Genomic DNA, 26,090 nt, shown 5'->3' with positions numbered 1-26,090 from the left:
ATTCTAATTTTGGTACACATGCAACTTTTTCATACATTTTAAAGGCAAGGACAATAACTTTTAGCAGTGTTTATTTTTGTTAAAAGAAACTGATGGTATTGAAGGTTAAATCACCTTCTGATTGCACAGATTAAACAAAAAGGTATTACATATTTCAGCTTTACAAAGCATCTTATTGATTTAAAAAGATCCATATGATTGATAAAGTTCATGATGAAACATACATGTAAGAAGGGGACTAAAATATTTATTTTACATATCTACAACATGTATTCTCATATTTCTAGATCAATCACAAATCATACAGGAAAATATTTAGGTACATGGAAAAGCTTCAAAACATAAAAAATTAACATTTTGAAAAAAATCACATGTGAAAGCTCATTAAATAATAACATTGACAAATAAATAGTTCATCAGTTTTACTTATTAGCTGCTGCCATGCATTTCTGGCATTCCATTGTAAGCAAGGGTCAGCATGCAGGGTATAATTTCATACAATGAGACTGTAAAAAGCTACAGGGCTTATTTTTGAAGTGAAATGTCACAGTATCTTTCACTCTTTCAAAGGAGATCACTCAAGGCTGATAAACTTTCCATGAAAATTACCAAAAAAAGCACCTTTCTGAAGTGTTACTGTGAAGATTCATGGCAACAATTTTTTTTGTAACTTTTTAATTTTGAAAGGGTTTTGTTGGGGACGGTGTGGGGTGAGGGATGGAGTGGGGAGTGGAAGATAACCGAGAAGCCCTTTTCTGCTTTAAAAAGCCATGATTCAGTGATGTATAAACTATCACCAGTCTTTCGAGAACCACAAGGAATTAAACCTACAGGTCGCATGGAATTTAAATGCGAATTGCACTCAAGGATATGCATACATCTTGAAAAACTTGAAAAGGAAAAGCTATTCCCAGAGAAGGTCCTGATACTTAGGACAGCTTGGTGGGTTTGATCAAAGCAGAAAGCATATATTTTCAAGTAAGAAAATAGCAATGGCAGGCTTGAGTCTTCCAAGCGATCAGATCTGTAAAGCAGATGGTTACTAGCCAGTCTGGTTTTGAGAGTCTGAGTTCTAACTCAGGCTCTGCTTGCTGGATTTGCTGGCTCTTTTCCGTTCTCTGTGATGCTGCGCTGGCTTGGCAGGCGACATGCTCTCAAAGTTATGACTGGACTCATTGTGCTGCCGAGTGTACCTCTTGCACTTGCAGGCGGTGACCACGGTGATTTTGTAGGTGCGCGTGCTGCCATCTTGGCACTGCAGCTGGATTCTCTGGGTGCGCGTTTTGTCATTGACGCACCTCCATTCCTGGGAGCTCCTCCTGCTCCAGTACTTGGTACCGTAGCCTCCTCCTATCCAGTTGGGCAGCACGGGCAGGGGTAAGCACTCACCGGCACACACCAACTCTTTCAGGGGGCTGATGCTGGTGCATTGGCCGTCAGAGATGTATTTGGTGGAACGCAGTTCCCGGCAACCCACTTGAACTCGAGCTGCAGGAAACAGAAAAAAAAAAAAAAAAGCGTGTGCATTAAAGAGAAGAAGCGAATGAACACTGCAAAAACAATGACGACAACGACGACGACGACGACGCAACAGCAGCAATAAAGGAATCTGCAATGGCAAAAACTGTACCCAAATAATGGGAAATTGTTAAATAGAAAGTGAACACCTATTTCATTTTCACAACGTAAAAATCTGCCTGGATGGTTGTGGAGATACTTCCGTGAAAAGTATCAGTTCATATGGCTATACATTTTTGAAATAAAATAAACTAGGCCTGATTTCTGTTTTCATGGATAACATTAGTTAATTACTTACTGAAGTGTTTGAAAATCCCACTGGTTTTTAGTCTTACTGCCCAGTAAGGGTTAAAACGGTTCTTACACTTGTGTAAATACTCATTCTTTGGTGAGCTAAAAAAGAATATAATGTTCCTTTTCTCACAGGTCATATCAGTTAATATCTGCAAGTGCTTTTCATTAAGCTTTTAAAAAAATCTACTGGAAAAACGTGGAAAGTATTTAAATATTGTGTACAGTGTGTGTGCTCTCTCTATATTTTGTTTCAATTATAAAATTCAACTGCAGAGAATCATACATGCATGTGTGTACAAAGTCTGACATTTTGCGTATCCACCTTAATAACTACATTTTAAACATAAATTCCCAAGCTATCTTTTAAAAACAAATACTAAAATGTTTGAAATGCAAAATGTCACTACAACTCAAAATTTGAAGAATATAAAAGCCCCTAAATCAGGAACGTATGGTTGCCATAACAACTTGGCTACATTTCCATGAATTTTATGGCAGAAAAATGCCTAACATGTCTGATTTACAACTGCAGAAGGAACCATGGTGTTTGCTTCCTGAATACTGGTCACAGCAAACTTTTTGTTTAGTTATTTGAATTTGGTAAGTATGTTCTCTAATTGGCTATTCGTTGTGACATGCCTTATGTAATTAAAACAAAAATTAATCTTGAAATGTTTGAGTTTTCCTTTCCATTGCTTTGTTTTCCAAACTTGAGGAAAATTGCGTGTAACAAACTTGAAAAGAAATCAAAGTTTGTTAGCCAGGAAAAAAAATGTTTATAAGGATAGACTGCTGAAATTTAAAAGACAAAAATGATAAGGAACAGTGAAGTCATCTTGCACTGAAGTGGGATCCTGAAAGTTAATTTGAAGTAGATCTTGAAGTAGGAGTTGGACTCTGTATCTCGGCCTCAGTACTTCCGTGGCAAGAGATATAGCCTGAAGGGATGCAGCAGTTGTAAAACAATTTATGTAGATACACATACATCCCACATAGAGCTTGGGATTAAAATGAAAGGGCAAACTAGTTGACTGGTCAGTGTACTTTGCTGTCTCATTCTGATCCCTGCTTACCTTCCTGCATCTGACTTAGGAATGCACCTGGAAAGAGCCGGAGATGAATTTGACCTGCCTAGCTTTTTGTTCCCCGTGTATATACAGAGTTGGCGTTTTTGCAGTGACAGTTCATTGACCATGAATACCCACCTCACTGCTCAGTAATCTAATAATAATCAGATACCTCCTGTGTACATAAAAGCAACTATCTTCCAGAAAGTGAAAACACTACGGTTTTCTTAGAAAGACATTAATAGTCCAATTTGCTTGGACTTTTCAAAGGTCAAAACTACTTTTTGCAGTTGAATGGAATTGAGGTGGAGCAAAAGATTTGTGTAAGATTTCCTGTGCACTGTTTCTCTGTGTCTCTATTAAAACCTGTTTGTTAGCATGTGAACTTTTCTTAAAGGAAAGGACTGAAGCAGAAGTTAGGAGAAGAAATTTGAATCCCCCTAACCAATGTTTGATTAGTGTGTCAATTCAGCAAACAGAAAAGAAAACAAATACTCCCTGTATAAAATATTATTGTACTGCTATTATTTTAAATCTCTAAGGTTATAAATGTTTCCCCAGTCTTTCACAGAAATACACAATTACCCCAATTTTGATCTGGTTAATAAGTAATTATCTCAGAAAAATACAATTCTCCAATATTTTTAGTTACAGCTCTCTTTTAGACTGATCATCATCATTAAAACTTTCAACCATTTCACTAGATATATTTTAGAAATCCATGTGAGCCATTTTTCCCCCAGAAAGCTTATGATTTCCTATATATACTTTGGTTAGTCACATTTATGCACTTTTCCACAATTGTACATGTCCTGAAATGCACAGAAAACAACCTGAGTGTACACTATCTAGAACAACACTTTTTAAAAATTTTGCAATTTGCATAATTTTTTTAAAAAGCAACAGCTTAATTCCTAGAAACATTTTCTCTTTTGGATGTTTGATAGAACTTAAGTCCCTGCCTGCATTATCAAATCACTGTTTTAGTTACATTAACTTTGTAGGGAAGGATGCCAATCTACACATGCAGTAGATTACTCCCAGATTGTTTAGCAAAATATACATGGTTCAGGTTAGTTAGCAATGAAACGATTCTATACGAATGTGAGCTAATGCTACCAAAAAAGAAAAAAACAACAATAAAATCCATGCAAGTGAAACACACTTACTGTTCCGATCCAGTCCAGTGTTACTGAAATGCCTGCCTCCATTTCTGGCTTGATTCATCGTGCTGTTGCTGCTGGCGTGTGCCGGAACAGGTTTAACCACATGTGAATAAAGGATTTCTGTGGCATCATTTTTAAAAGCCAAACAGCTTTTCATTAGGATGCATGCAAGGGGAATGAGATAGAAATGAATGGCAGGAGGAAGCATGGTGAGGAGAGGATTTGCTTGGCTGGAGAGCTGGTTAATTCCTTTCCCTCTGCTTCTGCACTGTAACTGTGAAATTCCTCTTCAAGGTTCCCTTTATATATCCAGTGAGGTTTGGCGTTCATTCAGGTGTAAAGTTGTATAGAGCTTCAGAGTGAAAACACAGAGAAGGGGTGGGATCCCTACATGACCCTGCAAAAGAATTTTACCAATAGAAGAGAAGACTACAGAAAAGGAGGAGCTTGGTATACAAATGGCCTGAAATTTCAGAGTTGCGCTTCATCAGTTGTCTGGGAGCTAAAGCAGCCAGGCACATTCTATAGCAACTCCAGACTATCTCCCTCTCTGCCATTTCCTTTCCTGAATCTAGTTCACATTCGGGTTTAATTTAAATGAAAATACCCTGCTGTTCATTTGAAGAGATTTACATTCCCACAATTGTTCTGTACTCCCCTCAGATTTTAGCGTATTTAGGGTAGGGAGCGGGTTCTTCCCAGATAATAGGAAGGAGTTCGGGTGAGTTTTGCTGGACGTGCAAGAAGCACCTATTAAACATACTTTGTTTCTCAAGAAGCAAACCGATATATATTTTTTTTCCTTTAAAGTATAAGGCATATGGAGCTAAAATCTGCCCCCCGGACACACTTAAATAATGCAGCTTTGATCTGCATGAACTGCTGCTCTGCTAGGTAAATTATTGCCAGGGGTTCTATGTGGAGAGTAATGAGCATAGCTCTTTCTGCATTAAATAACTACTATCAATTTTCATCTTAAAAATATGTCACAATCGTGAAAATTCATAGCAGCATTTTGCATGAAAAAAAAAAAGCCTTTCCTGACAGATTATTGTTTAGCAAATCCAAAATAATTTTTCTTGGGTTTTCCATTAGCTGCCTAATACATGTTCTACCTGTATTTCCTATGCATTTTGTTCATTGCTTCCTTTGACTCTGCTGCACACATAAGAAACATAACACTTTCCTGAACTTCTTTATCCACACCTGCAACATATGTTCCATTAATATTACTATTCTCAATTCTTAAAAAAAAAAAAACAAAAAAAACATGAAATGTCCTCTGGTTCATGGGATACTTTGACTGGAATAATTACACACTCTGAATCATCATTTCAACTTTAGATCTATTTTTGCCTTTTGTGTGGTTACTGAAATGACCTGATAGCATGGATATTTTGCATCTCTCCCCTTTATCCACTGTTGTCTGTTGTAATTGCTATTCACATCTGTCTACCTACCTATCTATTCATCTCCCCATCTATGTTCTCCAAATGGCACTATTGAGACTTTGAAATAGAGAATTGTTTGTCATGGAGGGCTGTTCCGTGTAGTTAGCACCACACCTGGCTGGCTTCTACGCCCCAGATGCCAGTACTATAGGCCTACCCCTTCTATTATAAGCAAAAATGTCTCCAGACATTTCCAAATATCCCCTGCAGGCCAAAATCATTCTAGTGGAGAAGTACTCATTCTCTATCCATCTATCTATCTATCTCACTATAAAAAGACAGTAAAATTAACAATAAAGACTAATTATTTAATAATACTAAGAAATTACTGAGTTTTTCTAAGAAGAAAAGTATTATTATGGTTTTATTTAGAATCAGCATCTACTTCTCTTTTAAAGGTATATGCTGAAATATTCTTAGACAAAAGGATATGATGTCTGGAATAAACTTCAAAAATAATTTGGGAGGAGGTTAGTTAGTGGTGTAAGTGGGACAAGACTGGTTGTGGGTTTAGGGTTCAAATGTTCAAAATTCTACCTAATCAAAATTATAAAAATTTAAAAATTCAATTTAATGTGTATGTACTGCTTCATAGCAACCAGATCCCTATCCTAAGTTGTATGTAGTCATTTGTTCTAACATCCTTCCTGAAAAACAATACATCGGTTTATTGTTTGCACAGGGAGATTATATAATAGTCATCCTCCTAAGACACTAACTGAAGAAGTTTTTATGCTGCTTATCAGGGTACTTGATATTACTTACATGAAGTATGTTAATATTAATCATTGGCCAGTAGACCTGATACCTAAAATGAAGTAAGAGGGTCAAAATAATCTAATCTCTTCTCCATTACTATTTTGTGTGTTTGTGTCATAGTAAAAGAAGATATTTTAATTTGCAGTTTAATTCTTTTTCTCTAATTTTTAAAGTTTATTTATTTATTTTGAGAGAGAGAGAGAGAAAGAAAGAATCCCAAGCAGGCTCTACACCACCAGTGCAGAGCCTGCTCACGAACATGAGATCATGACCTGAGCTGAAGTCGGATGCTTAACTGACTGAGCCACCCAGGTGCCCCTTGCAGTTTAGTTATTATAGTGGGTTAATCAGATTGGCCACATACATTTATTTTTTTGACCAAATTCATTTATAATTGTTAAATCTGTTTTGCACCTAGTATTCTGCAGGCTCAGCCTTAGGATATTACTTCAGTCAGAAGCAAAATTAGGGATGAGGGCAATATGGTTGGTGCATGTGGACAGGAAAAATTTAGACTTCTTCAGTCCAATACATTGTATAGGATCAAATTAGAAAACTACTTTGATAAAATAGAATAATCATAAATTTGATATTTAACAGTTATTCTGACCAGTTTAATAGTACTTCATTAAAAACATTCTGAATAACCACAAACTCTAAGATTATGGGTATAAATGTTTGATATAATTGATTAAGAAAGTATTGCCCTAAACAAGGTATGTTCTTTCCCAAAACTTTGTATGCACATCATTTTCCTTCTGCTTGGAAAATTTTCCTCTATCATTTCCCTCATTCCCTTCCTCATTGGCTAATACATATCTTTCCTTCAAGACTCACTTTAGATAAAACTAGGAGTAAGGAAAGTCCCTTACCCTCAATCTTCTCAAGTCTGGAGTCAGTACCCCATCCATGGTGTACTGTGGCTAATTGTGGCTAATTGTCTGATGGCTTTGAAAGCCTTGTGAGGGGCGCCTGGGTGGCTTAGTCGGTTAAGCGTCCGACTTTCGCTTAGGTCATGATCTCGCGGTTCGTGGGTTCGAGCCCCGCATCGGGCTCTTTGCTGACTGCCAGCTCAGAGCCTGGAGCCTGTTTCAGAGTCTGTGTCTCCCTCTCTCTCTGACCCTCCCCTGCTCACGCTGTCTCTCTCTCTCTCTCCTAGAAATAAATAAAAAATATTAAAAAAAAAAAAAGCCTTGTGAGACAAGAATGATTTTTATCTTATGAATACTGTTGAACAAGTGGAGAACTTAACTGGGGCGCCTGGGTGGCTTAGTCGGTTAAGCGTCCGACTTTCGCTTGGGTCATGATCTCACGGTTCATGGGTTCGAGCCCCGCATCGGGCTCTGTGCTGACTGCCAGCTCGGAGCCTGGAGCCAATTTCAGAGTCTGTATCTCCCTCTCTCTCTGACCCTCCCCTGCTCACGCTGTCTCTCTCTCTCTCTCCCCTAGAAATAAATTAAAAAAATATAAAAAAAAAAGTGGAGAACTTAATTAAGAAATATAGAAAAACTGTCCTTTCACATATTCAAAATATGTGAAATATTTATGGTATGTAATCATAAAGATGGCCCTTAATAATCTTCAACTCATGGTATTCACACCCCTGAACCAATCTGCTTCTCTTGAGTGTACATTGGACCTAGTGACTAACTTCTAATGAATATAATATAGTGATGAGATGTGAATTTTATAGTTAGATTATACCAAGAGACTGTGACTTCTTTCTTCCTTACCTGCTGTAGTTCCCTCACTTGTGTTGCTAGAAACCAGCTACCATGATATAAGCTTTCCTATGGAGAGTTAGACCAAGTGGCAAGGAAGGACGTCTCTTACCAACAAGGTAATGAAACCTTCAGCCAAACAAACCATGAGGACCGGAATTCTATCAATAACCACACGGATGAGTGTGAAAATAAATCTCACCGCTCATCTTTCAAGTTAGGCTGCAGCCCCAAATTATACCTTGTGACCTTATGGAAGACTGTAAGCCAGAGGCATCCTCAGGAACTATGAGATAATAAATGTTGTCCTAACTAAGGTTTGGGGTAATTTGTTACACACCCATAGATAATTAAGACAATATTATCTGTTTGAAAATAAAGGTACAGTAATTAAGCTCTTAATTTTATGAATAACGTTAGAACCTTGGAAGCATTAGATGTGGCACCATTCAATATGATGATTGGGCAACTTCTGCTTTTAGGCTTTGAAATCTAATTTCCAGTCCTCAGCTGAGTCATTGATGTTGTTCTATTATTAACAATCAAATAATGACATAGAATTACTACTATTACTCTGATGTGCAAAAAGCAGGAAAGTAATTTTAATGTTCTAATAGTATTATTGATCATATGACTCCTAGCACTGGAATCAGAAAATCTGACTTTGAATCTTTCTTCTCGCATTTGTAATCTGTATGAACTGGTTATATTTCCTGAAACTAAATTAGGTGCTTTATGTGTAAAACATCACCAAACTTACCTACCTCAATGAGAAAAAAAAAAAAAAAGAAAGTGTCTAGCACAAAACCAGGCCCAGAGAAATGTAGAAAAAATAGTCATTGAATATGGTTTTAAAAGTCCTGTTTCTCATTAGTCTTTGAATTTAAAAATGATTTTTCAAAGATTAGAGACGTCTCCAACAAACACAATTATTCAATTTAAGATGGAGAACAAAAATTAAAAGGAAGGAGATTGTTTAGTTTGATTAAACACTAAAGAATGTGTAACTGTTCTCTGGTTAAAAATAATTAGACTGACCAATTGTTTTTTTTATCTCTGACAGGGGAAGAATCAGGATAAATATAAATAAAATATGTTTTCTGAATTCAATAATGAGCTATATCTTGTTTTTTATGGATTTAAACTATGTTCAGAGTGTTCCAATTAATAAGATAGAACTTGTTAATAAGATAGAATTTGTTAACTGGCAATGTAATTAACCATTGCCAGTTTAGAAGAGAAAGAAAACTACCATAGAATTGTCATCCGTAAAAATCCTTAAAAAGAGGAGGGGTTAACGTCTTTCATTCATGTCATGTCAATATGTGTCGAGTCCAGTCTTTGTCAAAGACGCTATAGTTCAGGGTCTGCAGAACTGAATGAGACACAGTGCTTGCCCTCTTACTTTTTCCCTAAAGCTCCTGTTTAGAATTCCACTAAAGGAATCCCCCTTAACTTGAACCTTCTGTAGGATTTTCTTCCTCCCTCACCACCATTATTAGTTGTCTCTTGACTTTTATTTTGTTTAAATGCTTTTTGGCTTTTATTTGTAGAATAAAGGTGTTTTTGTTGTTGTTATAAGCTCCCCCAACACATATAATATCAATTTACATAGAGCTGTTTCTAAGGCGTGGTATACCCTGACACAAAACCCAAGTGGAAGTTCAAACTCCAGTGGATATATCTCTAGACAAAGTTCTCAGTCTTGGCACTAGTGACATTCTGGGCCAGATAATTGTTATGGGAGCTGTCCTGTGTATTGTAGGGTGTTTAGCAGCAACCCTGGGCTTTATCCACCAGATGCTACTTGCACCTCCCTCACCCAGCTGTGAACAGCAAAAATATCTTATTCAGGCATTGCCAAATGTCCTTTGATAAGCAAAATGGTCCTGGGTTATAAACCACCAGCCTAGGCAAATTCTCCAGGAAACTTCCTAAACATGCCAGCAAGCTGCTATTAAGGAAAACCTTATATACAAGCTCTAGGGAACATGTCAAGACAGTAGGAATAGGGCTTCCATATGACTGTAAAAATTAGGGAGACAAGTAAGTTGTCCTTTTCACTGGCATTTGCTATCTTGCACGGTAGGAACTGATGTCTTCACTGTACATGCAGCTCACACAAGTCCCTGAACTCCCTGACCACGGTTGGTAGCGTATTTATATATCCTGTCCCCAGTAGTGGGAGCTAGAATTCATTTTGCTCCACACATCCCTGATAGTTGTTCTCAAGCTGTATTTTAGGGGCACCTCGGTGGCTCAGTTGGTTAAGTGGCTGACTTCGGTTCAGGTGGTGATTTCGCAGACTGTTGGGTTTGAGCCCCGCATCGAGCTCTGTGCTGACAGCTCAGAGCCTGGAGCCTGCTTCAGATTCTGTGTCTCCCTCTCTCTCTGCCCCTCCCCTACTAGCACTCTGTCTCAAGAATAAATAAGCATTAAAAAATGTCCTCAGATCTTGAATCAGAATCCCTTGAGGTAGAATCCTGGGATCTGTGTTCTAACTAGCTCTCCCAGTCATTGTTATGCATGCTAAGGTGTGAGATGCACATGTAGAACACACATGTGCTCTGTCCCCACAGTCTCCACTGCAGTTACCTAATCTGTTTAACTAGGACTCTGCTCCAGATTCTTCCAGTTTGTACAGTCAGATGGAAGGCATACCCTAAAGCTCAGCTCAGTTGGCCAAAACCTGAACCCATTTCCTTTTCCTGTATTTATTTCTCCCTAGGGCCTGGATATTCTTGGTGTCTTCCAGTAACTGATTAATGCTTTGTTCCATAGAGATGGACACAACAATTACCACCTACAGTGATACCATTGCTCACTAGGAACTTTGGCAGCCATATCTGATTCTCACAGCTATCAATGTTGACCCAGATTTTGGCAAAATTCTTTGATCACTGTGGTTTTGATTGTCGTCCACCAACCTCAGGAGCATTCCAGAGCCAAGTCAGGCTCCTAACCCTGGCAGCATGCAGTCTCACTTCACTCTCTCCTGAGTGAAGATCCTGAGGAATCTCTTATTCAAGTACCAACGGGTTTCCTGGCCACGCCTAAATCTGTTAAGAGCTTACATCACTAGTAATAGAGACCTAACAGTCTGTAGTTCCCTGGTATGTCAGAAAACAAGAGAACAAAAAGAACAGAGCGGAGAATTTGACCCAAAATCACTACAACCTTTCCTGGGAAATAAAGTTGCTGCAGAAATTTCTTAATTTCAATTCTGGTATTTTTGATTAAATAATTTGCTTCCAAGTTATGTATAGATGGAGGGTATGGTGTAGGGGTCCCACAGCCACAGTGTAGCTGGCATGAAGGATACGTGCATGAAAACATGGAAAACAATTGTGTCTGCATTGATTGGAAAGGCAGATTGGAGCAGATCATTAACTACAGTCCTGCTTTGCAGGTTTGAAAGTTTGGATATAATTTGGTAGAGAGTGGAGAGCCACTGAAGGATGTAAACGTGAGTATGTGTGTTTGTTTTTTATTTTCACAAAGTAAAAACACCATGTAACTTTACACATAGGTAAAGTGATAGAAAATTTCCAATTCCCAAAAGTTCCCCTTCTGTCCCCTTTCTTAGTAACCACTTTCTTCTTCCTCCCTAAAATAAATGACTATCCTGATTTCTGACACCAGTTATTAATTTTGCCTGTTTTAGAATTTGATATAAGGATAAGTTTTTTCATTGTTGTATATACTGAATTGCATTGACACCCACAATTTATTTATCCAGTCTAGACTGGATTGGTTCTAGCTTGTGGCTATTATTAATAAAGCTGCTATAAACATTCTAGTGCTTGTCTTTTGATGCATCTATAGATATACATTTTTGTTAGATATAAGTCTAGTTGAGAAGTAGATGAAATAGAGGATGTGTGTATTCAGCTTTAGTAGATAATAACAAAGAGTTTTCCAAAGCAATCTCATGAAATGAAGTGTCCACTCGCCCCTGACAGATTATAAGCAGGGGAAGGTCAAGAGCACACGGCTTCAGGACACTGACTCTAGATGCAATGTGTGAGATGGCTCAGGTGGAGTTACCCTGGAACATAGTAAGGGGGCACATTATTTTGAGAACTCAGGTGAAAAATAATAAAATCCTGAACTTGAAGGAGAGAGGGAAGGCTAGCACAAAGATCAGACACACTGAGAATAGGTTGGCAGGTGACTGGAAATAAAGGCAAAGTTTTAAAGCTGGTTGACTAGGGAGATGGAGGAGTCAGAGGGACCAGGGCTGGAAGAGTTTAGAGTTTAATAATGAGTTTAGACTGGGTTAGGATGAGGTTATGGTGCTGGTGGGAATCCAAGAGAAATTGTCTAAGAGACAGCTAGAATCAGAGCTCAAGAAATCTATCCAGCGACTGACAGCAAATTTAGTAGGAAGCTGTCAGAGTAGAATGCTAGAACTTGGTTTAGAATCTGTCAAGTAACACTAAGGCTCTCATTTACATATCCACTGCCATCTAATCCTGCTCCTAGATTTCTAAAACCTAATTCCCTACTTTCAGTCATTCTCAAGTAGTATAAATTATTGTGTAGACATATTTGTACAAGTTTATAAAACTTATGCCCTGTGTTTAATGCAAAACCATAAATAATAAACATCTCTCAACATCCCCCTCCCCTTTTTGTTATTACCCAGATTGCCACTGGCTTAGTTCAAGTTTTCATCATTACTTATTTGGGCTACTGTCATTAACTACTTAACTGATCTCTCATCTTCCATTCTCATCTTAAAATGCCCTCTCAAGAATACGATACAGCATGATCTTTTAAAAATGTATATCAGAACATCTCATTTAAAAATGTTAGTCGAGGGGCTCTTGGGTGGCTCCATCAGCCAAGCGTCCGACTTCGCCTCAGGTCATGATTTCCTGGTTTGTGAGTCTAAGCCCCACATTCGGCTTTGTGCTGACAACTCAGAGCCTGTAGCCTGCTTCAGATTCTGTGTCTCCCTTTCTGTCTGCCCCCCACCCCCTTTCTCTTGCTCTCTCTCTCACTCTCAAAAATAAACATTAAAAAAATGTAAAAATGTTAGTTGAGGGACACCTGGGTGGCTCACTGGGTTAAGCGTCTGATTCTTGATTTGGGCTCAGGTCATGATATCCATGCTAACAGCACACAGCACAGAGCCTGCTTGGGATTCTCTCTCTCCCTCTCTCTGTGTCCTTCCCCTACTTGTGTGCTCTCTCTCTCTCTCTTTCTCTCTCTAAAGAAAACAAAGTTAGTCAGTTAGATCATTTTACTTGCCAAACAAAAATCTTCATGAGCCAGCCATCCTCTTTTCTTTCCATTCTTTATATTTATGTCTCCATAATAGTTTCTCAGGCTCACCATTCAATTTAATGCCTTTATGCCTTTCATTCCTGCAAATTTTCTTTTCATTATTCAAAACTCTGCTCTTGGAAGCCTTCCTTGAAAATATAGACCAAATTAACAAATGATGAAATACAAAGGAAAGTGGGGGGAAAGGAAGCTTTTCTGAACAGGAGGTGGATCTCTGAGGATTATGTATTACAATTTAAAATAACATAAAGACATTTATTTTAATCTCAGTAAAATCAGGGGATTTACATTTCTAATCCTAATATACAGTACAATGCATTTAAGATCAGTAAAATTATTTAAAATATGATAAAGTGTTAAAATAAAGAATATATGTAGATTTTCAGCACAATATTTTATTTATGAACCTTGAAAGAGAGTATGGCTTTATATTTTTAAATTTTCTGAACAAGTATCCTTCTTAATGCTCTCATGTCATAAACAAGAAAATTAACCTAATTACTTCATGATATTTAAGCTTATTGTATTATGGAAAACAGTTGCATCATCAGATTTCTACCTTTTTAAGAAATGGGGTTATAAAATTATGAAAAGGATACATGCATGTTGTAATAACTGTCAATAGTTCATTAGGTGGGATAAAATCATCTCTTCTCACTTCTCCTCCAACCCCACTACCCAGAAATAATTTCAAGTTAAGAGTGTCTTGTGATGTTTTTCAACATTTTCTGCATTTATAAGCACATGTAGGTATGGTATGTCTGCATATACATACACACATATATTTTTTTAGCTTTTGTCATAAAGACGGGAACATGCTGTATATAGAATTTCTCAAATTACATTGAGTATTTAGTGACCTATCTTGGACATCTTCCTATATCAGAACATACAGATTTGCTTCATTCTTTTAAACCCTAGGATTGGATGGGCTATATGGATCTGATATAAACTATCCATTGATTCTCTACTGATAAAATATTTAAATTGTTTTTAGATGATCTCCTTTTTATCTGTGGGAGGATCTTTGTTCTGGACAATTACTTAGCATCCATTTTTTCCCCTTCTCCTTCATCCAGGCAATTGAGGAGGGGGTAGAATTGGGAGGGAAGGACTGGGCTTGGGTATGTGTGCTTCATGAAGGACCAGAGGCCAAGCCTTACTCCCTGACAATGTCCCAGAGCGGGGTCTAATATTCAGAAAGGCATGATAACCACCTTCATTAAAGTTCCAGTAGGATATGTAATTCCAGAGCCTCTGAACCTGAAGGGAACATGTAGCCTGGACACAGGTAACTTGCTAGTAACCAGGAGGGAATGACTGCTGATGACCAGTGCCTAGAGGAACCTCCCAGCGCCTTGGCCTTAGGGAGAAAACTCTGCAAAGCCGTTAGTCAGGGGCAAGGGAAGGAGAGACAGGAAAATGAGGGCCAGGTTTCTAAATTAAATTGATTAAAAAATATAAAGAAATGCATACATATATATATGCATTTTATATATATGCATGCTTTTTCATATCTAAGCTTCTACACCAGAATTCATACCATCTTCATAAACATTTGCAATTTCCAAAATACCAAGTTATTTTATCTATCTTGATAGTTTAAAGTTGCATTTCAATTTTGGAGACATTTTATCCATAAGAGGATAGTTATTTTACATTGATTAAAGAAAAAAATCCCCACTTAAAATAGTGTTCCTTTATCGCGACATAGTCACATGTGGAATTTTCTGATATCCATTTGCTTTCTTATAATATAATTACAGCAAAAATAAACCATGCCTTTGCTACTTTAAGGATTTATTATATCAGTTTGATTTCATGGTGACATCAAACATAGGAACACATAATTTGAAGAGAAAAGATTTAATAGTTTATTTTGAAGAGAAAAAAAATAATTTTCTTTATGGAAAAGCCATGCCTGCATTATGACTATTAATTTTTTTGTTTGCCATTGCTTTTACCTTTAATTGGTACTTTTGCAATCTTTATTGAAGGCTTTAGCTTCGTTTAAGGTTGGCAAAAGATTAAGTCAATTAAACATCTCATGGAAACAATTTAACCATTATTCTCTGATTAAGAAGCATTGATTAAAATTGCTTTCAACAAGGAAAGGCAGAGAGGATCCTTAAAATGTCTTATGGCTTAGAATTGTATTATGTCAACTAACAGTTTAGATTGCCTTCAGGCCTAACTCTCCAGCCTGTTTATATGGCAGCTGGGAGCTGTTGGCGGGACAGTGGCCGGGGAGACAGGGCTCCTCTGACAAAGAGCCAAAGAAGAAGTTAAAACAGACTGGGGAAAGTCCGCTCCTGCCAGGACATTGCAAGCTGTTTAGGGACCATCCAAATGCTCTGCTGGTTCTGTTGCCATACTTGGTAGTCCCAGGAATCTGGCTAGCCTCAGAAGTCGAGCAAAACAAAATACAACTGTGCACAGCCACGCCCTAGGGTGACTGTCTCCAAATACCATACCAGTCCAAGGCGGAAACACTTGCAAGGCTTGCGTCCCTCCAGATCAGATCTGCCTAAGATTGAGCCTTTCAAGACAACCCTTAAGCACATAAATGTGGTCATTCCCGGCATGATTTCAGCGCTATTTTACCTTTCCAATTATAAAGGCGGCTAATGCACATGATAATTACAGTTCCTTAAAATTTAGTCACTCTGGAGTAGATCAGCTCAGAAATGTTGGCACCGTTTCAGTGTTCCTTAACAACTGCTTGCCAAACCACTCTTTGATCCAGTGAAATCATCACATGATTCAAAACAAGGCCTACAGCCTTTCAAGAATTCACATCTTAAGTCCTCATCTTCGTTGCCCAACCTCCACATGTTCCACCTAAAAACTGATTTTTCCTTATCAATGCCAAAGGGATACATTTTTTCCCTATGGGATTTATAATACTCTTTCTTTGTTCCCCTTCATTTATCTGCCATTACAGCTAACACAAACTGAGTACGTAGTATGTACGAGAGATTGTGGCTTGCCCTGCAGTGATAGAATAAGCTACCTCCCCTAAAGTCACTGCACAAGATTAAGACAGTCAAACAGATAATTACAGAATAGTGCTAGAAGTCAGGGCAGGAGAAAAAAATCAAAGAATTGAACTAGGGCTCAAAGTCACTGGCGAGGACCAGAAAGATTTCCAGGGGGTGTGAATTCTGAGCAGAGCATTGAGGATAAACAGAAGGAGGCAGATTAAAAAGCAAGTAAGTTGCAGTATTCTAGACAGAAGAAATAGTAGTGCGCAAAGATCTGGCAGCGAGAAGAAGCACAGCAAATTTTAGAAACTAAGCCTGTCTTGCTTGCCTTGAAATGCCTCCCATGGAGTAGTTAAAAGAGGCCAGAGAAATAAGCACTGGAAGAGTGTGAATAACATTTTCTCAGCCTAAGGAGTTTGAATTTGGCTTTTCTTCCTTCCTTCCTTCCTTTCTTTCTTTTCCTACCTTCCTTCCTTCCTTCCTTCCTTCTTTCCTTCCTTCCTTCCTTCTTTCAAGAGAGGGAGAGAGAGAGAGAGGGTGCAAGTGAGTGAGGGGCAAACAGAGAGAGGGAGAGAGAGAGAGAGAATCCCACAAGGGCCAGAGAGAGAGAAGTGGGGCTCAACTGAAGCTGGGCTCGAAATCATGAACTGCGAGATCATGACCTGAGCCGACAGAAATCAGATGCTTAACCAACTGAGCCTCCCAGACGCCTGAATTTTACTCTAAAATCAGTGTGAATTCCTAGAATTCTGAGCAAAGAAGTGGCATGACTAGTTTGGGGTTTTGGATGGATAAGTCTCAGGGGTTGTAGAAGAAATTTAAATTCAGAAATATTAAGCATAGGGTGAGCATAACTCAAATCAAATAGAGGACAGCCCAGGCTTGAAAACAGGGCTGGGCTAAAAGCTGAGGGTTGACCCATCACCTCTGTGGGTCAGGAGTATCATAAAGAAAGAAAAACTAGAGAGGGAAAACTGAAAAGGACAGAGAGGAAAGGGAAAATGAGGGGCCTGAAGAATTGGAGAAAGAAGAAAAGAAAAAGAGGGGTGGAAAGTGGAGGTGATTTGGAAGAAACACAGGCTGCATAGATCACAGCTCTCCTACTGGCGACGGACAAGAGGTAGGGAGGGTAGAGTCAGAAGATTTCGATAGTGGTCTATTTCTTCAAAAAGACACAGAGCACTTTCTTTGAACCCACTTTATTGAGGCATGATTGACATATAAAAAGCTGTACATACATAATGTATACAACCTGACGATTTCAAGATCGATGCATACTGTGATATTATCACCACAGTCAAGGCCATAAACTTATCGCCTCCAAAGGTTTCCTCCCAACTGCTTTAGTTTTTCATAGGTTTTTGTCCATGAATTCTGTTTATTTCTGTCTTTTACTCAAGTTTTGTAGTTTTCTTTGTATCTGTCTATACATTTTTTTAAGTTTAATCATAAGCATATTTTATGTTTTAGGCTGCTGTTGAAATGAGAATCTCTTACATCATGTTTTCTAAATGTTCATTGAAAAGCTACAAAATTGGAGAATTGGTCTTGTAACTCACCATAGTACTAATGCTGTTTAATACATTTTTGGTTGCCTATCTCAGTATTTCTTGGTAACCACATCATCTGACGATAACAACTCTGTTCCTGTCTTTCCAATATTTTGTATTTTTCCCATCATATGTTGTTATTTATTCCTCTGGTTAAAACTTTCCACCGATGTTAATTGAGAGCAGTGATGATAGGCACTCTTACATTGGTCCTGACTTAACATGGAAAGATTCTAGTATTTCACCCTTAGGTTTCATGTGGATAGATATTTCAAAGTGTCTGTATTTCAAACAGACACTTTTTAGTTGTCTCTAATTCCTTGACAATTTAAATACACTGAAGCAAATATCTTTGTGTATAAATATTTGTATCTCTTATCATTTCCTTAAAATGGGTTCCATGTTGGGGCGCCTGGGTGGCTTAGTCGGCTAAGCGTCCGACTTTCGCTTAGGTCATGATCTCGCGGTTCGTGGGTTCGAGCCCCGCGTCGGGCTCTGTGCTGACTGCCAGCTCAGAGCCTGGAGCCTGTTTCAGTCTGTGACTCCCTCTCTCTCTGACCCTCCCCTGCTCACGCTGTCTCTCTCTCTCTCTCTCTCCTAGAAATAAAACATTAAAAAAAAATGAGTTCCATGTTTTGTTCCTGATACCCAATTATTTCCAGAGCTTCATGTACAAACTTACCTACACTGTAGATGTCCCACCTTTATAAACATTTAGTATTGCCAATTTTTAATATCCCAGCAATTTAATTGATAAAGAATACTTTAAAATTTAAAAGAATAATTTAAAATAGGTAACAAATACTATAAGTTTTCTTTTTTTTGCTCATTATTGCATTTGGTTCTTTTTTCATTTAATTGGCAGTTTTAATTACTCTGCAAATTAGTCCATATTTTTATTTAGTTTAAGTTCTGAAAGTGTAATAAAAAGAACGATTCCTTCAATATCGCATGTGCTCACTTTAGCATATTTGTGAATACCAAGGTGCTTTCAAAAATATTCTATTGGATAATCATCAGTCATATGTGAAAGTGCCCATTTCTTTTGATCCACCCTATACCTGAGAAGAAAAATTTTTTATTGAATTGCCAATTTAATAGATGAAAATTGTACATCTCAAATGTTTCATTTCATCTCTAAAATTGTTAGTCAATGGGACATTTTTCATGTTTACCATCAGATTTTTTCTTCCTTTATAACTTCCCTCTTCATCTTTAAATTGTATTTACTTTATTCTTTCCATGCATTTGTAAGAGGTCTTTCCCTATGAAGTTATCATAAATGCTTTATCATGAATAGAAAGTGGTTTTCTTTTTCAGTTTGGTTTTCCATTTGATCATGCCGGCAGTCTTTCTCGTTTGCAGTCTTGAGCTTTCGTGTGCGCCACCTCAGGCTCCAGCTCCTCACCTCTTCCCGCCACTGTTGTGAAGTCCATTTCCCTGGCTGCCTCACCCGGCTTCCTCTGGGCAAAGCCTGAGAGCATTCACCTGAACCCTCTGTCCCGGTACCTCTTGCTTCCTGCTCTGGGCTCCCGTGGCCCTGAGAGTAGCACACCCCTAGGAACTCATTTGTGCTCATTTCTGCAGTGTGAAAATATGGCAGAATCAATACTCTCTGGTTACTGTCCCCTTTGACTAAAGGAGTCTGCAGGCAGTGGAACTTTTTCCTTGAAACTTCAAGTGGATACTTAGAGTCTTCTCAGAACATCTCTAGGGACAGATTAATCTAACACACAGAGGGGAGCGAACGGAGCAATATATCCTTGTATTGACTTTTTCTGCTTCTGTCACTCACTCCTGCCATTTGGGATCACATTTCCAAAAAAAACTACCCAAACGTGGATCTTTGTCTTAGACTCTGCTTAGAGGCTAAATCACGTGTGGTTTTTACATATAAGACTTAATTTATGTCTATGTGTGGGCATGGGTATGTATGATCACATATATAATTCATTTATTTTATGGTTTCTGATCATATCTTCACACTTATAAAAGCTTTCCCTATCACCAGGGTCAGATACACATATATGCACATTTTACTTCTTTGTGATTCACAGACTTTATTACAGAGACAGGGTGCAAGGTAGTGAAATTTTTGTTATGCTTCCCCCTCAATTTTTAAGTAACTTTTTAAATAAAGTCTTACTGAACATCTAAACCTTTCCCACTAATTTCATCCATTAACATTTCAGACTTTCAGGAAAATTACAGATTAACAAGAAATAACTAAGCCTCATGTTTCTACTTTTCTTCATAATACTAGAATTATGATTTAATTAGCCAAATACAGAAATGCAAAGATCCACACAACTGGAGCAGATGCACTATATCTTGATGCTTTTTCTCGGATTCCACACTGGACTCACAGCTGCTGGTGACCCACCAGACAGACCTTTGTCACAGCAGAGTAAACAGCTGACCTCCAGCTTTGCTGTAAGTCTTAAATATTTGGGGTTTATATCCTCAGCTAAGATCATCTTACATCAATAACCTAATTGCTTCCATTCATGGACATTTTTACGAACATGAAATTATTGAGGTTTTCTTTCTTTTTTTTTAAGAAACCTGATTACCAGCAAGGCCACTACGACATGCAGGTTGACTGTAAGAAATGGACAGTGCCCTGATATTCACGAATTACATTATCGCCTTAATCTTCTGAGTATCTCAAAGCAACAACAACAACAAAACAAAAGAAAACAAACAAAAATTGAACTTCTGCCCCACAGTCACTCACTAAATACTCTGTTGAGCAGGTGATTCTTTTTGGCCTTGAGATTGTGCCACTGAGGTTTCAGTCTATTACTATAATAGTACTACCAGGGATTACTGAGACTTTTAAAATATGTTTTAATACCTGTGAGAGCAAATCCTTTCTCATTATTCTCCTTGTTCCAAAACGTGTTGGCTCTTCTTATTTGCTTACTCTTCTAGCTGAGATTCAAAATTACTTTGTCAAGTTCTCCTAAAAATGTCGGCAGACACAGAGGTGCACCCCTCCACCCTGATGCCATTTCAAGAATGGGCTTGTTGCCCATCTGGGGGGATTGCACAGACACCTTCCAGATGTCAGCAACACTATCGTTGGCCACTTCCATTGGGTAACTGGGAGAAGTGCAAGTTGTCAAAAGTTCAGAAATAGTCACAGTGAAGCACTTAAGTAGTAATTAGTGAAACTTTATTGTGCACACACCAAAAAGACACTGCAAGTGAGGAGCATTCAACCAAAATGTGGAATGAGGTTCAGGGGTATTTTGTTAGAAAGCAGTTTATGCAATGAGAAAGAGTGATTTTATTCTTCACAGGGATTGGTTACAATACTAGAATTTTTGTAAACGAGAGGGAACTGGTCAGAGGCTACCTCATATCAACCTTGAGAAGCAGTTTAAGTTTTCCTTTTGATTTTCAGAGGCATAAGCAAGAAATGGCCCAGGTCAAGTCAGTCTTGCAAAATATGTTACATTAAGTTTTGCTTCAAAGACTAAACTGGTTTTGTGTGCTCAGGGAATTTTCAAGGTCAGTCTATGTTTTTGATTTTAACAATTCTCCCCTTTTGGCAGGCTGAGAATATGACCAGCCAGAAGAGCATTAATCATTATTCTAGGCTAGCGCCATTGATGTAGTTAGACAGAAGAATCACATATTCGCTGTTTCCATTAGTTGAGTCATCATGCCAGAGGGCCATGTAGTCAGCATCTTCATCATCTATGTGGGGATTGTTCATTTCATCCAGTTGTTCAATCCTGATGGACACCATTTAGTGTGTGAGCAGCTGCCGAGAGGCATTTAAAACCTCGAGAGTATACAACACACCAGAAAGGTTAATATGCTGACTATAAAAACAACAGCCAAGGATTAAAAATTCCCCAGAGTAGAGATTCTCAGGAGCCAAGATTTAAACAATGAAACAACTCAAATGAATTATAACTTTTATTTTTTTTTTACATTGGCATAACATGATATATTAACAATCATATATCCCCATGATTACAATGAAAGGGAGGAAACTTTATTTCAGGAGGCAGTAGTACGTAGATTAGGCCTCCATGTGATGGGAGAAGTCAAGTAGTTAAATAAGATGCATTTCTATGGAAACAAAAGTAAAACAAAGGTTTGTAGTTTGAGCAAATAAATTCAATTTCTGAGTTTGGACAGCAATCAATTGAGAAAATTTCTAGATGCCAGGTTCAAAGCAGGCTCAGGTGGAGTGAGGGCAGGTAGTAACAGTCAGACAGACTTCCCTAGTTTGCAGTGTAAATGTCTCTGGTGATCTTTCTAAATGGCCACAGAGCAACAGGCATTAAGACTGTCCACTCATAAGCCGTTGTAGTTTCCCTGAAGTTTATATCAGGTTGTCTAGCTTTACCTTACATAGCTTCAGGGAAATGGCAGTTTTAGTTTTATAGTGATTCTAAGTCAAAAGAATAGGAGAAATTTAGAAATGGTATTTTGGAGAATTCTAGGCAAATACTGGAGAAAATCAGAAGAATTAGGATTCAGTCCAGTTTAGATAGAAAACACAACCTCAAAGATAACTAATAGCCCTAGATCTGAAAGGGGTATTACTGAAACATACTTTTTCTCTTTGTAATCATCCCATTTCTATCAATGATAACCATAGTAAAACCAATTTGTTTGCAAATAATGTCTAGTTTCAATAAACTTGGCCTGAGTACATAAATACAGCAAGATTAGTGACTGATTATATAGGCTCTTTTATTTTTTTAAGTTTATTCTTTTTTTTTTTTTTTAGAAAGGGAGCAAAAACAAGGTAGGCAGGCAGAGAGGGAGAGAGAGAATCCTTAGCAGGCTCCACACTGTCACTGAGGAACCCAAAAGGGGGCTGTACTTCACGAACCATGAGATCATGACCTGAGCTGAAATCAACAGTTGGTTGCTTTATCGACTAAGCCACCCAGGTGCCCCAACATTTATTCATTTTTGAGAGAGAGAGTGTGTGGGAACATGGGTGCTTGCACAGGAGCCCAGGAGGAGCACCAAGAGGGGGCAGAGTATGAGAATGAGAAAGGGAGGGGCAGAGAGGGGGGGACAAAGACTCTGGAGCAGGCTCTGTGCTGGCAGCAGAGAGCCCAGTGTAGGGCTTGAACTCACCAGCCCTGAGGATCATGACCTGAGCCGAAGTGAGAAGCTTAACCAACTGAGCCCCCCAGGCGCCCCTCACATAGGTTCTTTTAAATCTTCCTTGCTGGAACTTTTAATAAGGAATCTCCGATGGGATTTTCAAAAGCCTCTTTAGGCTAGGAAGCCAAGCCAAGGACTTGTTCAATTGTGTATTGTTACGAGAAAAACAGATTCTTAATGAACATATGTAAAATACTATGATATTTACAATATTGACAATATTGACAATGTTTATATTGTCATGATAAATAAGAATATTTAATAAGAGTTTCTGAATTCTTGAAGGATCAGGTAGGGAGAAAAAGATAAATACTTTAGGGTTTTTTTAATTTTTGTGGTTTTTAGGTTTTTACTTTTATTTTTCAGAGAGAGATACAGAACTTGAGTTGAGAACGGGCAGAGGGAGAGGGAGACAAAGAATCTGAAGCAGGCTTCAGGCTCTGAGCTGTCATCACAGAGCCTGACATGGGGCTCAACTCACAGACGGTGAGATCATGACCTGAGCCAAAGTCAGATGCTTAACGGACTAAGCCACCCAGGTGTCCCTAGGTTTTTTTTTTTTTTTTTAATGTTTATTTTTGAGAGAGCGCAAGCAGCAGAGGGGCAGATAGAGGGGTAGACACAGAATTCAAAGCAGGCTCCAGGCTTCAGCTGTCAGCACAGGGCCTGACACAGGGCTTGAACTCACAAACCGCGAGATTATGACCTGCGCCAAAGTCGGATGCTTAATCGACTGAGCCACTCAGGTGCCCCTAAATACTTTAGCTTTTATTGCAAGGATATACTTTACCAAATTACAGTAAGTTACAGATAGCTTAAAAGAGAACAGAAAAAGCAGCACTTCAAATCTATAAACCAAAACATTAAAGAAACAGCAGTGTTTTAAATGAAGTCATAAAAATTGTAGTCATTTTTACAGTTCATTCATCTTATGTATATAATTCTTGTTTTGCTTCATTTTGGGTTAACAGCTTTACAAAACAGTAAGTTTTCCATTGGAGCTTTAGAAATTCTTACCAGTTTTGTGTTATAATCTTACAGTTATCAGAATCCTGTATTTTAGAGTATATGTCAGGGTCTTTTCCATGAATCTCTTTGAAGATGAAGCATTTTTTTCAGGAGCACTTTTGCAAAAGCATCAGAGTAAAACAATAACTGTAAATGGCTTACATATAGCCGTAGTTGGGTTTGGCAAGAGGTAACACATACAAAAATGATGCAATTGATAAATATTTTTATGACATATATTTTAAAATTATATCTGATAACATTATACTAGAACACAACAGATTTTTTAGGAATTTTATATAATTTGTAATATTTCAATTATTTTAAATTAATTTTAAAATTATTCGTTACTGATTTAATTTCTTTAATAATGAATTTTAATAATTAATCTTAATGATTGGTTAATTAGTGTAATTGTTAGTTTTATAATTAATTTCAATAATTAATTCTAACCCATATATATGATGTAAGATGATTAAATATTACTTTTTATTTGATCTTCCTTAGATATGGTTGAAACATTCCTTTTTAGAATCTTTCCTGGTTCCCTTGTGTTTGTTGCTAATATTTATTTCTTTATTATGAATAGGACTTTTTCATTTTATCTTCTATGTTATCCCTAATGTTATAAATTAATTTTTTTTATTTTTTTAAACATTTATTCATTTTTGAGAGACGGAGAGAAACAGAGTGCAAGCGGGTAAGGGGCAGAGAGAGAGAGAGGGAGACACAGAATCCAATGGAGGGCTCAAACCCATGAACGGTGAGATCATGACCTGAGCCGAAGTCACATGCTTAACCAACTGACCCACCCAGGTGCCCCTAAATTGATTTATAAGTAACATCATATATGTTATAAAACAATTTTTTAATATTTGTGTATTTTTGAAAGAGAAAGAGTGAGACAGAGTATGAGTGGCAGAGGGACAGAGAGAGAGAGAGAGGGAGACACAGAATCTGAAACAGGTTCCAGGCTCTGAGCTGTCAGCATGGAGTCCAATGCAGGGCTCAAACTCGCCAACCACGACATCATGACCTGAGCTGAAGTTGGATGCTTAACAGACTGACCCACCCACGCGCCCCTGTTATAAGACATTTTTAATTGCAACTTTACTGAATTTATTTACAAAGTATGCTTATTTAAAACATTACCTACATTTTTCCTGTCAAGCTTTGTCTTTCCCTACATCATAATTTTTTCCTGGCCTAATGAAATTATAACTCTGATATATCAAAAAGACTTAATTCCAGTTTTTCACATTTAAGAATAATCTCAATAATAATAGGATCCACTGAGTGCCTCTAATGTACCAGTCAAAGGTGCATAAATGGTCTGGTAATATTACCTATAACACTAACAGACACTCTACCAGGTGACATTATAACCTATGACTTTTTTTTTTAATTTTTTAAATTTATTTCTGAGAGAGTGAGAGAGCATGAACAGGGGTGGGTCAGAGAGAGAGGGAGACACAGAATCTGAATCAGGCTCCAGGCCCTGAGCTAGCTGTCAGCACAGGGCCCAACGCGGGACTCGAACCCACAAACCACGAGATCATGAGCTGAGCCGAAGTCGGACACTTAACCGACTGAGCCAGCCAGGTGCCCCCACGTGACTTTCAAATAATGCATGTAACTCACCCATTAGCTGTTTCCAACAAGTTATTGAACAAGGAGTCAAACCAGGGATGATTTTACTACAAAGTAAAAAAATCAAAAATCTTTTTCCATAGACAACATAGTTAAACTAAACTTTCTTGAGTTTGCTTTTACTTCTATCATATGTATATTAAATATATACATATTTAATAAGTATATATAATAGATATTTAATTTTGATAATACATATTTCAATTTCACTACACACTATATTTATATATATATAAACTCCGTGAGTAATTTCTAAGTGCATATTCATTATAGAATATTCAAATAAAAGAAGCATATGGACTAAATATTAAGTATCACCTTCACCTAACTCCCTTCCAAATGCCTGCCCTTCCTCAAAGGTAACTTCTATTAACAATTTTCCATACTGTTAAAAACAGTTTCTATTTATTTATACTTTCACATGCATATACACACACACACACACATACACACACACTCATATGAGTTGATATATATGCATACTAAGC

At 37.8% G+C, this 26,090-nt stretch overlaps 1 protein-coding gene across 5 annotated transcripts in view; it reads right to left on the bottom strand.

The window, feature by feature from the left end:
- Nucleotides 1–375: 375 nt before the first annotated feature.
- SOSTDC1 (sclerostin domain containing 1) overlaps nt 376–26,090 on the bottom strand; it is a 62,157-nt gene continuing 36,442 nt past the window's right edge. For 3 of the 5 annotated variants that reach the window (XM_077757619.1, XM_077757620.1, XM_077757621.1), the window contains exons 3-4: nt 4,049–4,397; nt 376–1,488 (exon numbers count right to left, since the gene is read on the bottom strand). In XM_077757619.1, the coding sequence (XP_077613745.1) occupies nt 1,073–1,488; nt 4,049–4,253 (621 nt within the window). In that variant the 5' untranslated portion in view covers nt 4,254–4,397 and the 3' untranslated portion in view covers nt 376–1,072. Of the gene's footprint in view, nt 1,489–4,048; nt 4,398–21,806; nt 21,889–26,090 lie in introns of those variants that run through there. The other 2 variants (XR_013333571.1, XR_013333572.1) reach the window with 2 other exon arrangements.

This window comes from Crocuta crocuta, unplaced genomic scaffold (assembly GCF_008692635.1).
Source record: "Crocuta crocuta isolate KB4526 unplaced genomic scaffold, BGI_CrCroc_1.0 scaffold62, whole genome shotgun sequence".
NCBI classification, from domain to species: Eukaryota; Metazoa; Chordata; class Mammalia; order Carnivora; family Hyaenidae; genus Crocuta; species Crocuta crocuta.
This window is presented reverse-complemented; position numbering and strand designations above follow the sequence as displayed.